The sequence below is a fragment of the Leptonychotes weddellii genome, chromosome X (assembly GCF_054177405.1).
Source record: "Leptonychotes weddellii isolate Sample4059 chromosome X, ASM5417740v2, whole genome shotgun sequence".
Lineage (NCBI taxonomy): Eukaryota > Metazoa > Chordata > Mammalia > Carnivora > Phocidae > Leptonychotes > Leptonychotes weddellii.
This window is the reverse complement of record NC_138385.1, coordinates 105,547,458-105,563,254: the sequence shown is the minus strand read 5'-3', so window position 1 is coordinate 105,563,254 and position 15,797 is coordinate 105,547,458. Positions and strand designations below refer to the sequence as shown.

At 56.5% G+C, this 15,797-nt stretch overlaps 2 protein-coding genes across 9 annotated transcripts in view; both read right to left on the bottom strand.

Annotated features, from left to right (window-relative positions):
* The window catches only part of LOC115944477 (polyprenol dehydrogenase), a 238,927-nt gene extending 223,503 nt beyond the window's left edge, over nt 1–15,424 (bottom strand). For all 6 annotated transcript variants that reach the window (XR_014141435.1, XR_014141434.1, XM_081809255.1 and 3 more), the window contains exon 1: nt 15,289–15,424. Coding sequence is in view for 4 of the 6 variants with exons in the window: in XM_081809255.1 (XP_081665381.1) it covers nt 15,289–15,397 (109 nt within the window). In the remaining 2 variants the exon portion in view is untranslated. The remainder of the gene's footprint in view (nt 1–15,288) is intronic.
* On the bottom strand, nt 5,964–15,431 carry ZBED1 (zinc finger BED-type containing 1). Of its 3 annotated transcripts, none has more exons than XM_081809236.1 (2): nt 15,289–15,431; nt 5,964–9,351 (listed from the first exon to the last, which is right to left on the bottom strand). In XM_081809236.1, the coding sequence occupies exon 2, from the start codon at nt 9,296–9,298 to the stop codon at nt 7,208–7,210; it is 2,091 nt and encodes a 696-aa protein (XP_081665362.1). In that variant the 5' UTR covers nt 9,299–9,351; nt 15,289–15,431; the 3' UTR covers nt 5,964–7,207. The 3 variants fall into 3 exon arrangements, with proteins under 3 accessions (XP_081665362.1, XP_081665363.1, XP_006747828.1); XM_081809237.1 differs by having other exon boundaries at nt 5,964–9,348; nt 15,289–15,422; XM_006747765.3 differs by lacking the exon at nt 15,289–15,431 and adding an exon at nt 11,049–14,593.
* Between the last annotated feature and the right edge of the window lie 366 nt (nt 15,432–15,797).

The following is a 15,797-nucleotide window of genomic DNA, read 5'->3' as shown; positions in this document are numbered from 1 at the left end:
CAGCTTAGAAGGGGTCCAGCCCTGTGTCCCTTACACATAAAGGATGTATTACTCAAGGTTCTCCCAAGAAACACATCAAAAGACTATGTGGAGAGAGAGAGACATAGATTTAATTTAAGGAATTAGTTCATGTAACTGTATATATTTTAGTCTCTATTCTGCAGGGTCAACCAGCAGGCTGAGACCCAGGGATGAGCTAATGTTGCAGCAAGAGTCCAAAAGCCACCTGGAGACAGAATTTCCTCTTCATCCGGAGAGGTCAGTCTGTTTTCTCACAAGCCTTCAAGTGATCAGACAAAGCCCACCGACCCAAGGGAAAAAGATAAGATACAAACTAGTACGTAATGTAGGATTATGTTTGAAAGGCATTCATCTTGTAAAGCAATAAATCAAAGCATCATAACAAGGTCAACAAAAAAATCACATCCACCAGCAAAGGGGAGGTCAATCTGTTTCTCACAAAGCTTTCAACTGATCGGACAAGGCCCACCGACCCTAGAGAGAGTCACCTGCTTTACTCAAAGACTACTGGATTGCAGTGTTAACCTCATCTAAACATACTTTCTGAGCAACATCTAAACTAGTGTTTGACCACATGTGTACACACATGGTCCAGCCAAGATGACATAAAATTAACCATCACAACATACACATCGTTCCATGCAACAAAGGTGTAGACCAACAGCTATCACCCAGAAGCTTGGAGCCCCCTACGTGAGTGAGCTCCTTCGTGAGCGAAGCCACTGCCTCGAGCAAGGACAACGGGGGGACCAGAACGGCAATCCCCAAAAAAGCACTGGGCGGAAGCCAAGACCCAGACGCCCTGTGCATGGCAGGCTCCCTGGAAAGGGAGGGCCTCCTTGTTGAACGTGCTGGTGGAGCGAAGCCTGAGGTCAGCAACAGAAATGGCAGGGACCCAGGTGGGGGACAGCCAGCTGAGCCAGAGAAGTGTGGATGATGCACCAACACGGTGCCATGGTCATGAGTGGAGGACCGGGCGTCCAGCGCATACCAGCGCATCTCAACACCATGATACACCAGCGCAGATGTCAGGCAGATAAGTCCTTGTGCCTTCAATGGTGGTAGAAGAGGGAGAACTGGAGCCGGACGCTGGGCTGTCTTCCGCCCAACAAGCTTGTCTTGTGTGGTCATAAGCCTTCCGTCCCAGAGCCGCCTGCCTCAAACAGCAGGAAGACAATACCGTCGGAAAACTGTTTTTCACACGTTCTGATCCCAAAGGGACCAGGGCATAATGTGCTCTCTTCGGAAAGACGATGCAGGTGACCTTCAGCAGGTGGATGGCTGATGCGTAAGGTGCAGTCTGTTCAGGCAAGGGGAGTATTATTCAGTGCTAAATAGAAATGATCTATCAAGCCGTGAGAAGCCACAAAGTTACCTTATGTGCATCCTGAGAAGGGAAGGGAGCCGGTCTGAAAAGGCTCCATCCTGCGTGATTCCGGCTCTAGGACATTCCAGAAAAGGAAAACCGCAGAGACAGAAGAAAGATCAGTGGTCGGCCGGGGATGGGGGACGAGGGATGGGCAGGTGCAGCACTGAGGATTTTTAGGGAGGTGCCAGTCATCTGCGCGACTCAGTAATGATGCAAACGTGTCATTGCACATGTCTGCAAACCCACGGTATGTACAACCCCAAGAAGAAGCTCTAACGTAAAGCATGCATGTGGGTGCAAATGATGCGTTCGTGCGAGTTCATCGATTGTAGGAAACGTACCATCTATGGGGCAGGTATGGATGCTGGGGAGGCTACACATGTGTGTGGTCATGGGGGTACACGGGAAATTTCTGTATGTTCCCCTCAATGTTGCTACTGGATATATTTAAATGTATGCCAGGTATGTTTTTATTTTAGGCTGTACCTAAAACCGCTCTAAAAATAAAAAATAAAATCTATTAATTAAAAAACAAACATGATGTTGAGGAAGGGTGAACACCCAAGGACACAGCTGTCTGGGGGGGGGATCCTCGGTGGTGTGAGGATAAATGGGAAGAAGAAAACATGCCCCATGTGGAAAACACAGAGGGTGTTTTCCGGGCGTGTTGTCGGTATTTCCAAGGAGCACCGTTGTGCAAGTGGGTATGAGCTCCACCCCTACTGTGTGCTGGAAGGAAATCGTGAGCACTTTGGGAAAGCAGTGTGGTTCCTGGGGAGCGTGGATGGGACCCAGCCCAGCTGAACCCACTCAGGTACTTGTGGGAGCCAGCTCGTGTGAGGGTTCGTCACACATGGATTGAGGGAAGCTCAGAGAGCTGGTTACACATTCCTCCTGGGTGTTTCTGTCTGCGAGGGTGTTTCTGGAAGAGCTGAGCATTGCATCCGGTGCAGAGTAAAGCCAAGGGCCTTCTGCACTGTGGGTGGGCCTCATCTAATCAGTTGACGGTCTGAAAAGCATCAGAGAACGTGCAGGAAGGGGGAGAATGCGCCATATGAGCTATTGGTTCTGTTTCTCTGCACATCCCTGACTCACACAGCCTGCACAACATCCTAGAAAAGAGCGGCTTTAAAACAACACACACTTATTTCTCAAGGTCCTGGAGGCTGGAAGTGGGAGATCCACATGCCGGCTGGTTCAGTGTCTGGTGAAAACCCACCCCCTGGTTTGTCAACAGCTACCTTTTTGCTCTGACCTCACATGATGAAGAGACAGAGCTCCAGCATTTCTCCAGACTCTTTTCCTCCACGAGCATCACTCCCTGCTCTGCCCACCATGACCCCAATTGTGTATCTGCACCTCCTGTCCTCCCACGTGTCCAGGCTTAATGCATTCAAACTCCCTACTGGGGTGGCCAGGAAAAGACAAGGCCAGGGAGGGGCTCAGCCAGCCTGCCACCCACACCCTCGCCAGCCCCTCCAAGGGGGTGTCCTTCATGCTGGACACCAGCCAGGCAGCCTGTTTTGGCTCAGATGCCTGCACCCTGGTGTCTTTGCCCTGCCTGGACCTCCCCATGTGTGCCCCGCTGGAGAACCCCTCTCCAGGCTCACAGCCCAGCCTGTAAGGAACAGGCTCCTCTTCGGGGAGGTCCCAAGGCAGCCAACATCCACTCTGCCCATCCCCTGCAGGGCCCTGCCTTAGTGTCCCCTCCAGGTGGCTGACTTTGCAGTCTGGTGACCTGACCCTAATGTCTTATCTCCCTAGCCAAATGTGTGTGAAGGCCTGGGAGTCACGCCAACCTAGGAGGCAGGGGACCAGGCACTGAGTGCAGGTTGGTGCTCTACCCAACTCTCCTGGCACAGAAGCTTGAAAGGTCCAGTCCTTGGATGTTCCCTGTGACCTGCGGAGGCTGGACTGTAGGAATCACATGGTTCCTTCCAGCGTGATTTAGAAAGTGAGCAAAATTGCAAATCCATGACACATCAATTGATGACAGCTGTCCCATAAGGAAACATCATCAACCCATTAAATGTCATGGAGGTAGAATAAAAGTCACTCAATGCACCTTCAGTTTAACCACAAAAGTATAGGATGAATGGATGGATGGATGGAAGGAAGGAAGGAAGGAAGGAAGGAAAAGTGAATGGATGGATGGATGGATGAGTGGATGGATGGATGGATGGATGGATGGTTGGATGGATGGTTGGATGGATGGTTGGATAGATGGATGGATGGATGGATGGATGGATGGATGGATGGATGGATAAATGAATGGATGGATGGATGGATGGATGGATGGATGGATGGATGGATGGATAAATGAATGGATGGATGGATGGATGGATGGATGGATGGATGGATGGATGGATGGATAAATGGATGGATGGATGGATGGATGGATTAACAAATAATAGATACATGATAGAAAACACACAGAAACAGATAATCGATAGGCAGGTAGAATATACAATAGAATATACACACAAAAAGGACACAGACAGGAGATATATATATATATGGCATCCATTCCACACAGGCATGGAATCACAAGGCTTACTACGTATGTAACCTGTTAGCCAGGGACACAATCACAGTGCAATTTCAAGCTGCCCACAAAGCACAGTGCTGACATCCCCAGTACTGTGCACGAGGCACCATCTTTCGTGCCTGCTGCGCAGTCAACGGGTCCTTTCCAGGAAAACCCAGCCATGAGCTTCCTAGGAAGAAAAGCCTCCTCAAGTACCATCTCCCAGAACCCTGAACCTCCGAGACGAGAAGCAAGGGTGCCGTTCACCCCACAATAAAAACTCTCGGGAAGCGCCCTGCTTCGGAGACAGGTTCTAACAGAGAACAGGATGGCCCGTTCCCGCCAAGAAGCCCCTCCCCCAGCACGTGTCATCTGCCACCTGCGAAATGCACACCTTGTCTCATGTCTCCACGAGAATGCAGCACGTCTGGGACAACCAAGAAGCCGAACTGCCCTGGAATCAAGAGGCTGGACAAGCATCTCGAGCTTGCCTATCGCCAGAGGTCTGAGTGCCGAGCAGATATTCTGAGAATCCTCCCAGAATAATGAAGGCCAACATCCCCTACAAGGGGCTGCACAGAGCCCCCCAACCTTGGAGAAACAGACTACAGGTTCCTGACATGCAGGGGCACCCAGGGAACCCAGGGACGATGCAGGTTTGGAATCACGGATCCCACGAGGGAGCCTGGGTCTGTGTTTCTGGCAAACAGGGCTGGTCTACACGGCGGCTACAGGCCATGTCCTGGGAAGTGGGATGGAGCACAGGATTATGTCAGACGGCTGAGATGCCAGTGTGCTAACGGGATGGGGCTGGGGTGCATGCCTCGGGACCTCCGAAGGGAGGATGGCAGGCTTCATGGGACTGTTGTGCTAAACCCTATAAGAGTCTCATGTTTGCAAATGGCTGGAACAATGTCAGAAGGACAGGAACATTGCGTGGAAGATGCCACATGGGGATTGTGGCCTGGAGCACGCCGCCTGGCGCCCCACGCTGTGTGCAGATCTATGGGACCACAGCCACACCCTGATGGGAGCGCATGCTCCACAAAGCCACAAATACCTCCTTTCTCAGGGACAACAGGAGCCGGCTCTGCCCTGGGTTCCGAGAGCCACTGTCACACAGACCAACGCTGAGCGGGATTGAGCCTCTACGGCACCCAAGAACCAACTCTGGGAAGGCCCCCCGGATTAACTCCAACAACAACAACAACAAAAACCCAGCTCAGACTTAGCGCTTTAGAGTAAGACGTGAGTGTAAACCCCACACAGACGCACACCTGTGAGGAAGCTGAGCGGGGTGTGGACCCAGAGAGGAGAATGCGTGCCGGCCAGGGGCTGTATGTGTAATAGCCGTGCTCGGGGATGGGCACAGCTGGTGCCCATCACCGGACACAGCCAAGGACGTGCTCCCCGGGGACCATCAGACATTGGCCATGTCAGTCACCGTGGCCGAAAGTGGCCCATCTCAACTCCGCGTGTCTGTGTGTGAAAAGGAAATATTTAGTTAGCCCCCACCCAGCAACAAGGCGACCAATACCCTGCAGGAAGAGAAGGCCGGGCCGGTGCGGATCAACATGCCATGTCCGTTTGTCTGTCCGTGTGGTGCCTTGTTTTGTTAAGAGGAGGAAGGACAGGATGGGCAACAGTCAACTGTCTGTACAAATGAAAGGTCCACGCTCACCACTCACAAAGGCTCGGGCTCATAAAACCATTCGCTGAAGACAAGCCAGTGAAGGAAAATGCAAAAGGCCTGCTCCTGGGCAGCACGTCACCAAGTGGTGGCTTTATTCACATAAAGGAAAATGCAAAAGGCCCCCCGCCAGACAGCCCATCACCAAGTGGTGGCTTTATTCACATAGAATTTGGGTTGCACAAATACCTAGAATGGATCAGACGCTTTGTCATTTGCAAGGACCCCAGGACAAAGCACCATGGACTCATTCTTTGTGGCCCAGAAACATCTTTCAAGAAAGCAACAAAAGCCCCTCCCCCCCACCCCGTAACTGGAGAGATTCTGTCACAATGAACACACATCAGACAAATAAATTAGGAGCTCATCTGCTTCTTGGGTTTATTGAACAAGAGTCAAATTTGAAAGCGTTAAATAAGAAAAAAAAAAAAAAACACATCCCATGAGGAAGGCTCAAACCCAGTCGGATGCCTCAAGATACAAGTCTCGCCCCTCTTCAACACCAGGGGGGGTCACCCTCCTGAGAAAATGGATACATCCGCCTCCTTAAATGTCCATGATGCTCTCGGAAGTGCTGAGCCACGCAGAACGTCACCAGTGTCTCGGGTTTCTGAGAACAGCCGGAGCGACCCCGAAATCAAGGCCAAAATGTCCCATGGTCCGTTTTTTAAAAAATCAGCGGGCCCCCGCGGTGCGGCGTTGAAAAGACAAAACCCAAGCGTCCGTGGCCCCCTGGAGAAATTGAAATCACCCTTGGCACATTTGGGCCCCTGGTAATTTTGGAAAGCAGGGTTCCCGAGGGTGGGGGGCCTGGCGGTCATCCTGGGGAAAGAGCCCCTTTTAAGCATGGGACACGCGCACACACCCACACGCACGCATAGGACCCAAGCGCCTCAGGGTCACCAGGACCACGGGCACAGAGCGAATTGCAGCGAGGGGACAAAAGGCAGAAGACACAGCGCGTCCAATGCCTCTTTTCCTGCGTTGTCCCCACGGCCCGCTCCCTATTGCTGTTTTCACACTTTGCACCAAACCTAAAGCTTGTGCGTCTCCCACATGTGGCGCGTGGGCTGGAGAGGGGTGTCCCCGGCCGTGCCAAAGGCAAGGTGCGTGCTGCCGCTGGGAAGTAAACATGGGCTCCCGTGCACAACAGGTCCGGGAAGGCCTATGGAAGGCGTGTGGGCCAGGAAGGACGCGGGACTTTGGATGTTTTTCTGTGGTTTATGGCAAACTATCCCGCGGAGAACAGGACGGCCTTGGGGGTGGAATTAATTTATGTAGGAAACGAATGGGGCTCCCTCCCTCCGACCGTCCATCCCTGCTGGCTGCGCGCTGCTCCAGGAGTTCGTTATCTGCAACCAGCAGCCAGCAGGTGCGCGTGGGGACTTCTAGAACTTTCTCCGTCGATTTTTGCCGCTTCCCTAGGACGCGAGTGGGCTCCCAGAGGAAAGACGGGCACAGCAGCCCCATGTTTCCCTCCTGTGCCTTTGCTCTCTTCAGCCCGGCCACCCACGCGCACACACTCGCTCAGTGGGTATTTACAGGGGAACATCTCGCGGGGGCCAGCGCCACAGGGACCCCACCCCCACCCCGCCGGCACCTACACGAAGCCGCTGTCCCTGATCCCAAAGAAGCCGGCGTGCACAGCGTCCCCTAGGGGGAACACCTGCTCGTGGTCCAGGCCCCATTCGCCCTCGTCCTCGTCCTCGGGCTCGGCCTCGGCACCGCTGCGCGCGTTCTCGTACAGGAAGATCTGCTCGTCCACGTGCGCCGGAGCCAGCCGGTTCCTCTTGGCGCTGACCACGTTGGCGGAGGAGCCAAAGAGCCGCTCCGGGAAGACGCGCGTGGCCGCCACGCACCAATATTTCTGCAGCACCTTGGGCAGCACGGGGAAGAGCGCCAGGCGGTCGGACCACCACTTGAGGGGGTCCTCGTTGAGGCCCAGCACCTTCTGCGACTTGAAGTTGCTAAGCTCCTCCACCACCTGCGCGTGCCACTCCTCCTGGTCCTCCACGCCCCCCGTCTGGCAGAAGATTTCGGCCAGCATGCTGTTGATGACGCTGGTAGGCGGCGGCGTGGACGCCAGCACCAGCTTTTTCACCGGGGGCTCCTCGGGCAGCGCGTACATCTTGTCCTCCGCCGTCCGGTAGCCACCGCCCCCGTCCTTGACCTTGTCCAGCAGGCCCTTGGCCTCCTCCACCACCCTGTTCTCCACCTGCTGCCTCTCGAAGGCAGACAGGAAGGGCAGGCGCTTGTAGCGCGGGTCCAGGAAGGTGGCCACGTTCAGGAACATGTCGATCTCGGGCGCCTCCTGGTAGGTCTTGGACAGCTCCTTGGCGATGACCTCCTTGGCCATGCTGAGCTCCTTGCAGTCGGTCTCCTTGATGTTGAGTGTGGTGTTGAGCAGCATGTGCAGCAGGGGCTTCACCATGCTGATGGTGGGGTACTTGGAGGCGGAGAGCATCTCGGCCACCTGCTTGAAGGGCTGCAGCAGCTCCACGAGTCCCTCGATGGTGGCCCACTCGGCAGCCTCCAGCATCAGGTGGTGGTTGTTGCTGTCTTCTACCAGCACGCCCGCGATGACGAACTGCTGCTCCTTGAGGCGCTGGAGCATGGCCAGCGTGCTGCCCCACCAGGACACACGGTTGCTCACCAGCATGCAGTGAGCCATGTTCTGCTGCTTCTGCTTCTCGTACAGCATGTACATGGCCACTGTTGACTGCTGGAAGTACTCCACCAGCTTGCGGCAGCGGGCCAACAGTCCGGCCAGCTTGGGCAGCTGCAGGGCCTGCTGGATGCCCGCATTGAACGTGTGCCCCAGGCAGGGCATCTGCACCGAGATGTCCAGCAGGGAGCACGCCTTCACGATGTCCTTGCCGCAGTCCGTGGTGGCCCCAAACACCTTGGCACTGATGCCCCATTCGATGAAGGCCTCATACAGGACCCTGGTGATGGACTCGGCCGTGTTGTCCTCGGGGACCTCGAAAGTCTTCAGGCAGCGGGAGCCCACAGACAGGCAGCCAGGGGCCCCGCCGCCCAGGAAATGGGCGGCCAGCGTGACGTAGGCACGGTTCTGGTTCTCGCTCCTCCACATGTCCGTGGAGATGCCGCACCAGGACGCGTCGCTGAGCTCCTTGAGGACGGCCTCACGGACAGCGCCATACTTTTCAGGGATGGCCTTGCTGCAGAGGAATTTCCTGCTGGGCAGCTCATACCGGGGGTCGGCCGTCTTCAGCAGCACCTTGAACGTGGGCTCGTCCACGATGGACGCGGGGTACAGGCCCTCACAGATGAGGCCGATGACAGCGGCCGTGAGCTCCTGCTGCCGCTTGCTCTCGTGGCCGTGGCCGGCCTTGGCGGCCAGCGTGTCCGGTGGGGTCAGCTGCGACGCCTCAGGCTTCAGCTTGGAGAAGGCGGTGGCGAAGGCCTCGCGCATCTGCTCCGTGTTGCTCTTGACGAACTCACAGAACTCGTCGGGGTGATTCTTCTCCAGGTGGTAGGAGAGGTTGGAGGTGTTGCCGGAGTAGGCGATCTGGGCCATGCAGATGCGACAGTAGATCTTCTTCCACTGCAGGATGCATCCCTCGGCGTTGGTGTCGAAGCCAAAGTACTTCCACACTTTGCTCTTGGCGCGCGGGTGGGCCACTAACTTGAGGTCTGTCTGGGACGGGTCCAGGCCTTTTGCCTCCATGGCTTCTGCGCCGCGGCCCGCCTGCGGGGCCTCCACTCATTCCTGCGCACCTGCTGAGAAGCAGCAAGACAAACACAGCGTGAGAAGGGGCCCAGGCAGCACAGGAGGGGGGTGCCCTGTGAAGAGCGAGCGCACGCCACACGCCGAAGCAGCTCTGTCTCCAAGCCACGGTGCAGAGGGACCCCACGGGGCCACCTTTCCGAGTGCGTGTGGCTTTTGCAAAGCGGAGGGTGCGCTCTGACAGGTGAGCGCCTCTTCCCTGCAGGTCACTTCTATGCGCAGTGTGCGCAGCGACTCCACGCGTCTGAAAACATGCGCATCTGCGCTCCTACGGGCGCAAGGACTCCACGCGTCTGAAAAACGTGCGTATCTGTGCTCCTACGCGCATGACTCCGCACCTCTGAAAACGTGCACATGCGCGCTCCTACGTGCGCAGTGGCTGAAAACATGCGCATCTTTGAGTTTCTCGGTCCTTAGAGCACCTGGCCCATCTTGGCTGTTTACTGTTTCCTGTGCTAGGCGGTCCACCAACCCAGCACCAGCCAGGCAGGGTCACTTTCGGGGCAAACGAGCTGCTGGCTGCGTGCGGAAGCCCACATGCCCCAGCACGGGCGCCAGCCCAGGAGGACCCACCATCACCACCAGCAACATCTCAAGCCTCCTTGTCAGCAAGAATGGGAGGCACCACAGCACCCGAGGTTTGTCACGGGCATCCAAGAAGCAAAATCGAGATTTTAATTTGGACAAAGCAGTCTTTAAGTTGGCTAAGAAGCATGGCTACTTTTTTTTGTTTGTTTTCCCCCAAATTTTACGTTTTAAAATGACGCCTTTTGGAACGTGGCATGCAGTCCTTTTATCTTTGGCACATCCATCATCGGTAACCTTAGTGGGGCGGTAATGGACATCTTGATTCCTGGAGCTTCTCAAAATGCCCACCGTGGGCAATCATACCAGTACACACAGATACACATTTGCTGTGCACGGGTTTCAGCATCACCAGGCTCTCGGAGGGGAGGCTTTGTCGACCCAGAAGCCAGCCCCGAGGGTTCCCGTTGTCCCTGATGGCCCCACGTTGGGTCCCTCGGAGCCGCCAACCTGGGCAGGGACTCCCCAGAACGGCAGCTGGGTTCTGTTCAAAGGTGTCTGTTAACTCTGCAACTTTTCAACCCACCATACAGTGCTCAGGGGGTTAAATAACAAACTGCACCAACCAGGCATTTTCTGAGTATCGGGAATATGTTCAGAGCAAAATCTCCATGTCTACAGGGGATCGCAGAGTACCCCCCACCAGAATTCAGGTACTCCCAGAACCTGTGAACGGAACCTTATTTGAAATAGGACCCAGGTGTATTAAGTGAAGGATCATAAGGTCATGGGAAGGATGTGGCCACGAGCCAGGAGCCCCCAGAAGCTGAAAAAAACGGGAAGGACCCTCTCCTGGTGCCTCTGGAGGGATCGTGACCATGCCCCACCTGGATCTCAGTGGTCCTGCCCCGCCTGAATCTCAGACTCTGGTGTCCAGAGCTGGGAAAGGATGGATTTTTGACCTTTTAAGCCAGTAGGTACTAGGGTAAAGCTGACCCAGGGCATTCTTTAGACAAGGGCCAAACCTTAAAAGATACTGAGTGTAAACATCATGCCCAAAATGCCCCCCATGTCCTCACAGACAGCCACACCCCGCCACGCTGGCCTGCATGAGGCTTTTCAGGAAGACGTCACAATAGGCCTGATTAATGGGGCATTACGGTACCTGGGCTGGATGGAGGACGCTGTTCTGTGGGCAACTCTATGTAGGGAGCAGAGACGAGGCCCAGAATCTCCAAGACAGATGGAGGGAATCCAACACAGCCACAGCTTGCAGAAAGAGGAGACCCCAAGCTGCACGTTCTGCAGCCCAGTCAGGATCGGGCACCTGGACACGGAACGGCCGTCGAGGGACCGGGGCAGGAACCCACAGCGCCGCACCCTGGCTCTGGAGTATGAGCGGGTCCATCCTACCCCAGCAGCACAATTCGGCTGTATCAGGTCTTCCTACGGCATTATTATCATGGTTGTAATAGTTATCACTAATTTAGCTGAACGAGGTCACAAGACCCTGAGCTATGTGTCGCACGTAAGGAACAAGGAATCCCCAACTAAACGGATTCTTACGGAGGCACCGGCCTTGCTCTCCTTGGATGCACACTTACATCAGGATCTCTGGGGGCCCCCAGGAAAGCAGGCGACGAGAAGGGGTGTTCCCAGTGAGCCCCTGGAAGGCCCCTGGGCAGGGCCGCCTGTCACCACAATCTATGCCGCTCAGCCCACAATGGTGTCGGTCACGGTCACCGGTAAAGGTTTCTTCAAGGCAGGCTTCCTCCGCTCATCCTTGGCAGGTGGTTCGAGCACCTCTGGGGGACCGTCCCCAAGCCCCTCCTGGGGGTCCTGAGACGTCCTGCCTTTTGCACTAAAAAAGCCGGTTTCGTCCCACACTGCCACCCCAACAGCGCGTCCTGGGGGGGGGCCGACGCGGCAGGACGGAGAGCCCGCCGCCTTCCCCGCGGCCTGGAGCTCAAGAGGCCAGCAAACGCGGACCAGGGGGCCACGGCGCCCACTAGCCTACTCTGTGTCTTGGAGAATGGAGTCATTCAGCGTCTGAAAAACCCATATCACTGGTAGTTACAGGCAACTGGCTTGTCTTTGTTATTTGAAACACGATCTTAAATACATTTTTAAATTTCTGCTTTAATTCCTAGCAGGCAAAACCTGCCTAAACAAACGCTCTTTTGGGGTCCTCCTATTTTTGGAGAGGAAAGGGACCCTAAATCATGAAGTTCGGATACCCGGGTTTCACCTTCCTGGAGCCACGGTCCGTGTCCACATGTGCACAAAAGCAACAGGATTTCACTTTCTGTGGATAGGTGTTTTAACCCCCTGTAGTCTGGAAACTAGGAGCCCTCCCAAAATAGCTCGGAAAGTGGGCTGGCTGACATGGTTTGGAGTGGGTATGGCCTCCAAAGGTTCCGCACGTACAAGTGAGTCCACTTTCCGTACCAAGACGCCTGCCCACTTCTAATGGGATTTTTAAGATTTTATTTATTTATTTGGGAGCGAGAGAGAGAGCGCAAGCACAAGCAGGGGCTGAGCAGGGAGCCCGATGCGGGGCTCGATCCCAGGACCCCGGGATCATGACCTGAGCCGAAGGCAGACGCTTAACGACTGAGACACCCAGGCGCCCCCCGCAACGGAATTTTTAAGGGAAACTCTGTACAATATCAGAACTAGAAAAAAACACATCAAGTAGACCTTGTCTCCTTTTCAAAACGCACCGAAGCGTGGAGACATTTAATTTCCAACAGATAACCCCTTTGTTGGTCCTGCACATGTGACCACGTGTCTACAGAACACGGCAACTTGGAGCAGCTTTTAGGCCAGTTTGGGGGTGGACATTCAGATACGAAATGCAGTTAATTAAATCATGTATTTTAAGATGTGATGAACAGACACACCTCACCGTGTGGGCCACCTGGACAGTCTTCAGAAGACAGAGAATCTGCAAACCAGACCATCAATCCTGAGTCTGTAAATGGTCTTGCTTTTGGATAAATGTTAAGAAATTAGGACATCTTAACATTCAGGAGAACTACACTCTTATCTCTTCCTTTCTTCCTACAACCTAAGTGACCCCAGACATCATACCTGCCACATGCATTCCCCTTTCCTAAAAGGTCCAAGCCCATCCTCCTGGTCACAGTGCTCAGAAAAAAAAAAAAAAAGTCAAGTTACTTCCAACCGGAAATGGGAACTGGGTCTTTGTTACTGTTTAGCTCCAAGCCCGGGGCAAAGTTCAGTGGCTCTCGTCCAAACACCCAGTGCAGTGAGGAGCCAATCAGAAAAGCTGTAAAAGGCAAAGCAATGGGTTTGCCTCTGGGGATGTGGGCCACCAGCAGACCCAGGGCGGGGACAGGCTCCCAGCTGTATCTAAAATCATTTCTAAGACGACAGACAGACTGGGGCTCGTGGAGGGCCAGCAAGCAGAAGTTCATCCTTCTATATGAGGATCCTCTTCTGGAACACACAGAAGGATTCGTCTGGCGGGCACGTGACTTCATGAGTACTTTGTATTTCCACAATTTTGTTTGTTTGTTTTAAATCAACAGGTAGAAAGAACAGGGCCACCGTGTCGACACACCGCAAACAAGTTTTGCAAACACGCGTTTTGGTGTGCCCGGGCAGGGACACCACCTCCAAGGCTAAGTTCCTTTCCCAGATTGACCGGGGAGCTCCCGGCACGGGGCTCCTAGGCAGGTGACAAGACCCAGCTCAGAGCGAGATCGCAGGGTTACGTTTAAGTGACAGTGGTTTTGGCTGGTTTCTCATCGTCCCTCGGTTTACAAGCTGATTGAAAAGGCCACGTGTTGACTTCCCTGTCCCCAAGCCCCCCCAAGCCTGCTGGTTCCTACTCACCCTGCATTCACTTCTACTGCGTATAAATATGTTTAAAAAAAAAACAACAAATTCCAGTGTTATCAGACAAGTTAAAGGCTTGCTCAAGTAAAACAAAGATTCACTTCCCTGGGTGGAGGTTTCGGGGGGGCGGGGGGCCCTCACTGAAAAATGTGTTCTTCCTACTCAGAGCTGAGGTTCTCCAAGTGTGGCCCAAAGGGGCCCCCCTCGCACCGTTAGTGGGTAGACAGAGGAATTCAAAAGCACAGGTGATGTTGGAACCACGTGAGGGTTGCCACACACTGAAAAACCCGCTTGTAACTTTTGACGGCCCCCAAAAGAGAACGACGAAAAGCCCACAGTTGTCCAGAAGACTTACCGGGCATTTGCCCGTTATTTTGTGTATTATAAGCACTGGATGCTGTATTCCTACAATGAAGGAAGCTGGACAGGAGCAAGTGTGATTAAGAAAATCCTAAGGGAGGAAAAAAAAAGGGCACTTACGGGATCGTGCAGTGCGTTTGCCAAAGCAAACAAAAAAGAAAGAAAAGAGACGTAAGTGAAGGTGGGCATTTCAAACCAGTGTTGTTCAAAGGTCAAGTGTGTTTTGGCATGGATGGGGGGTACGTGTGTGGCTCATCTCAGCACACTCTCTAATTGCAAAAGTAGAGCTGAGAGCAGGGGTCTCCTCTTAGGCCGTGCAGGAACGAGCTTAGCTACAAGGTAGCACCCACCCCGGTTCCCACTGAATACTTTGTTTTGGAAAATACTGATTTGGCACCTAAAAATAAACTGCCGTTTCTGCGCCCACAGACCGGGGCTCTTGTAATTCCCTGCGCAGCCGTGCACACACAAAGGCCTCCCGCATTCTGGCTCCGCAGCCCCGGAGCACGTCTATGGAGAGCCAGGGCGCGCATCCGCACGAGCACGCCGGAGGTCCCGCCGGGCTTACCAGAGCTTGAGCGGGTCCTGACCCGAAGGCCCGGGGAGTGCGCGGCGCTGTTCCGGGCAGGGGGACGGAGTGGGCCCCCGGCGGCCAGCGCTCCACCGCCAGCACCGGCCCGGCTCCCCAGGGCCCCGGCCGCGCGCTGGGCCCCGCGGCGCCGCGGCCAGGCCTTCCGGGAAGGCCAATGCCGCCTAACCCCGGGCTGAGGGGAAGGAGGGGCCTCCGGGGCGTCGCGCTCCCGGCCCGCGCGCGGCCTCCGCACGACCCCCGCGGGCGCACACAGCCGCCCGAGGTCGGAGGGGGGCGCGGGGGGGGGTCGGGGCGCGCGCGGGCCCGGCCGTGACCCGCGAGGCGGGGGTCGCGGGCTTCCGGGAGACCCCGGCCCCGGGGCAGGCACGAGCGAGCAGCCGGGGCGCGCGCGCACGAGAGGCACCCGGGGCGCGCTTGGCCTCCACAACCCCCGCCGCGCGCCCCCCCGCCGCCAGCCCGCCCGCGCCCCCCGCCGCGGGTCCCGCCGAGCGAGGAGCGCGCCTCCGGCCCGCCGTCGCCAACGCCCCCGCCGCCCCCGCCGCCCCGGCCCGCCCGCAGCCCCCCGCCCGCGCGCCCGCGCCCTGCTGACCTGGCTCCGCGAAGCCCCCGCGGCAGCGCCGCAGCAGCTGGGCCAGGACCACCGCCGCGCCCGCCGCGTAGACCCGCAGGGCCGCCCGAGCCGCAGACAAAGGCGACATGGCTGCCCGGACGCCGCTTCCGCGCCGCCCGCCGCCGCCCGCCCCCGGGACCCGGCGCGACACCGGCCGGCGGAAACGCGCCCGCGCGGCCCGCCCTCCGCGCCCGCCCGCCCCGGGCCCGGAGCCAGGACCCCGCCCAGGGACCCCTCCCCGACCCCGCCCCGACCCCCGGACCCTCCCCGGGGCCCCGCCCCGGCCCCGCCCAAACCCCCGGAACCCCGCCCCGACCCCGGGACCCTGCCCGGGGACCCTCCGCGACCCCGCCCAGACCTCCGACCCCGCCCCGGGACCCCCCGACCCCGCCCAGACCCCCGGAAGCCCTCCCGGAACCCGGACCCCGCCCCGGGACCTCTCCCCGACCCCGCCCAGACCCCCGGAACCCCTCCCGGAACCCGGACCC

Coding starts and splice junctions, on each gene's coding strand:
- ZBED1 (XM_081809236.1), bottom strand. CDS start 9,298: ATGGAGGCAAAAGGCCTGGACCCGTCCCAGACAGACCTCAAGTTAGTG.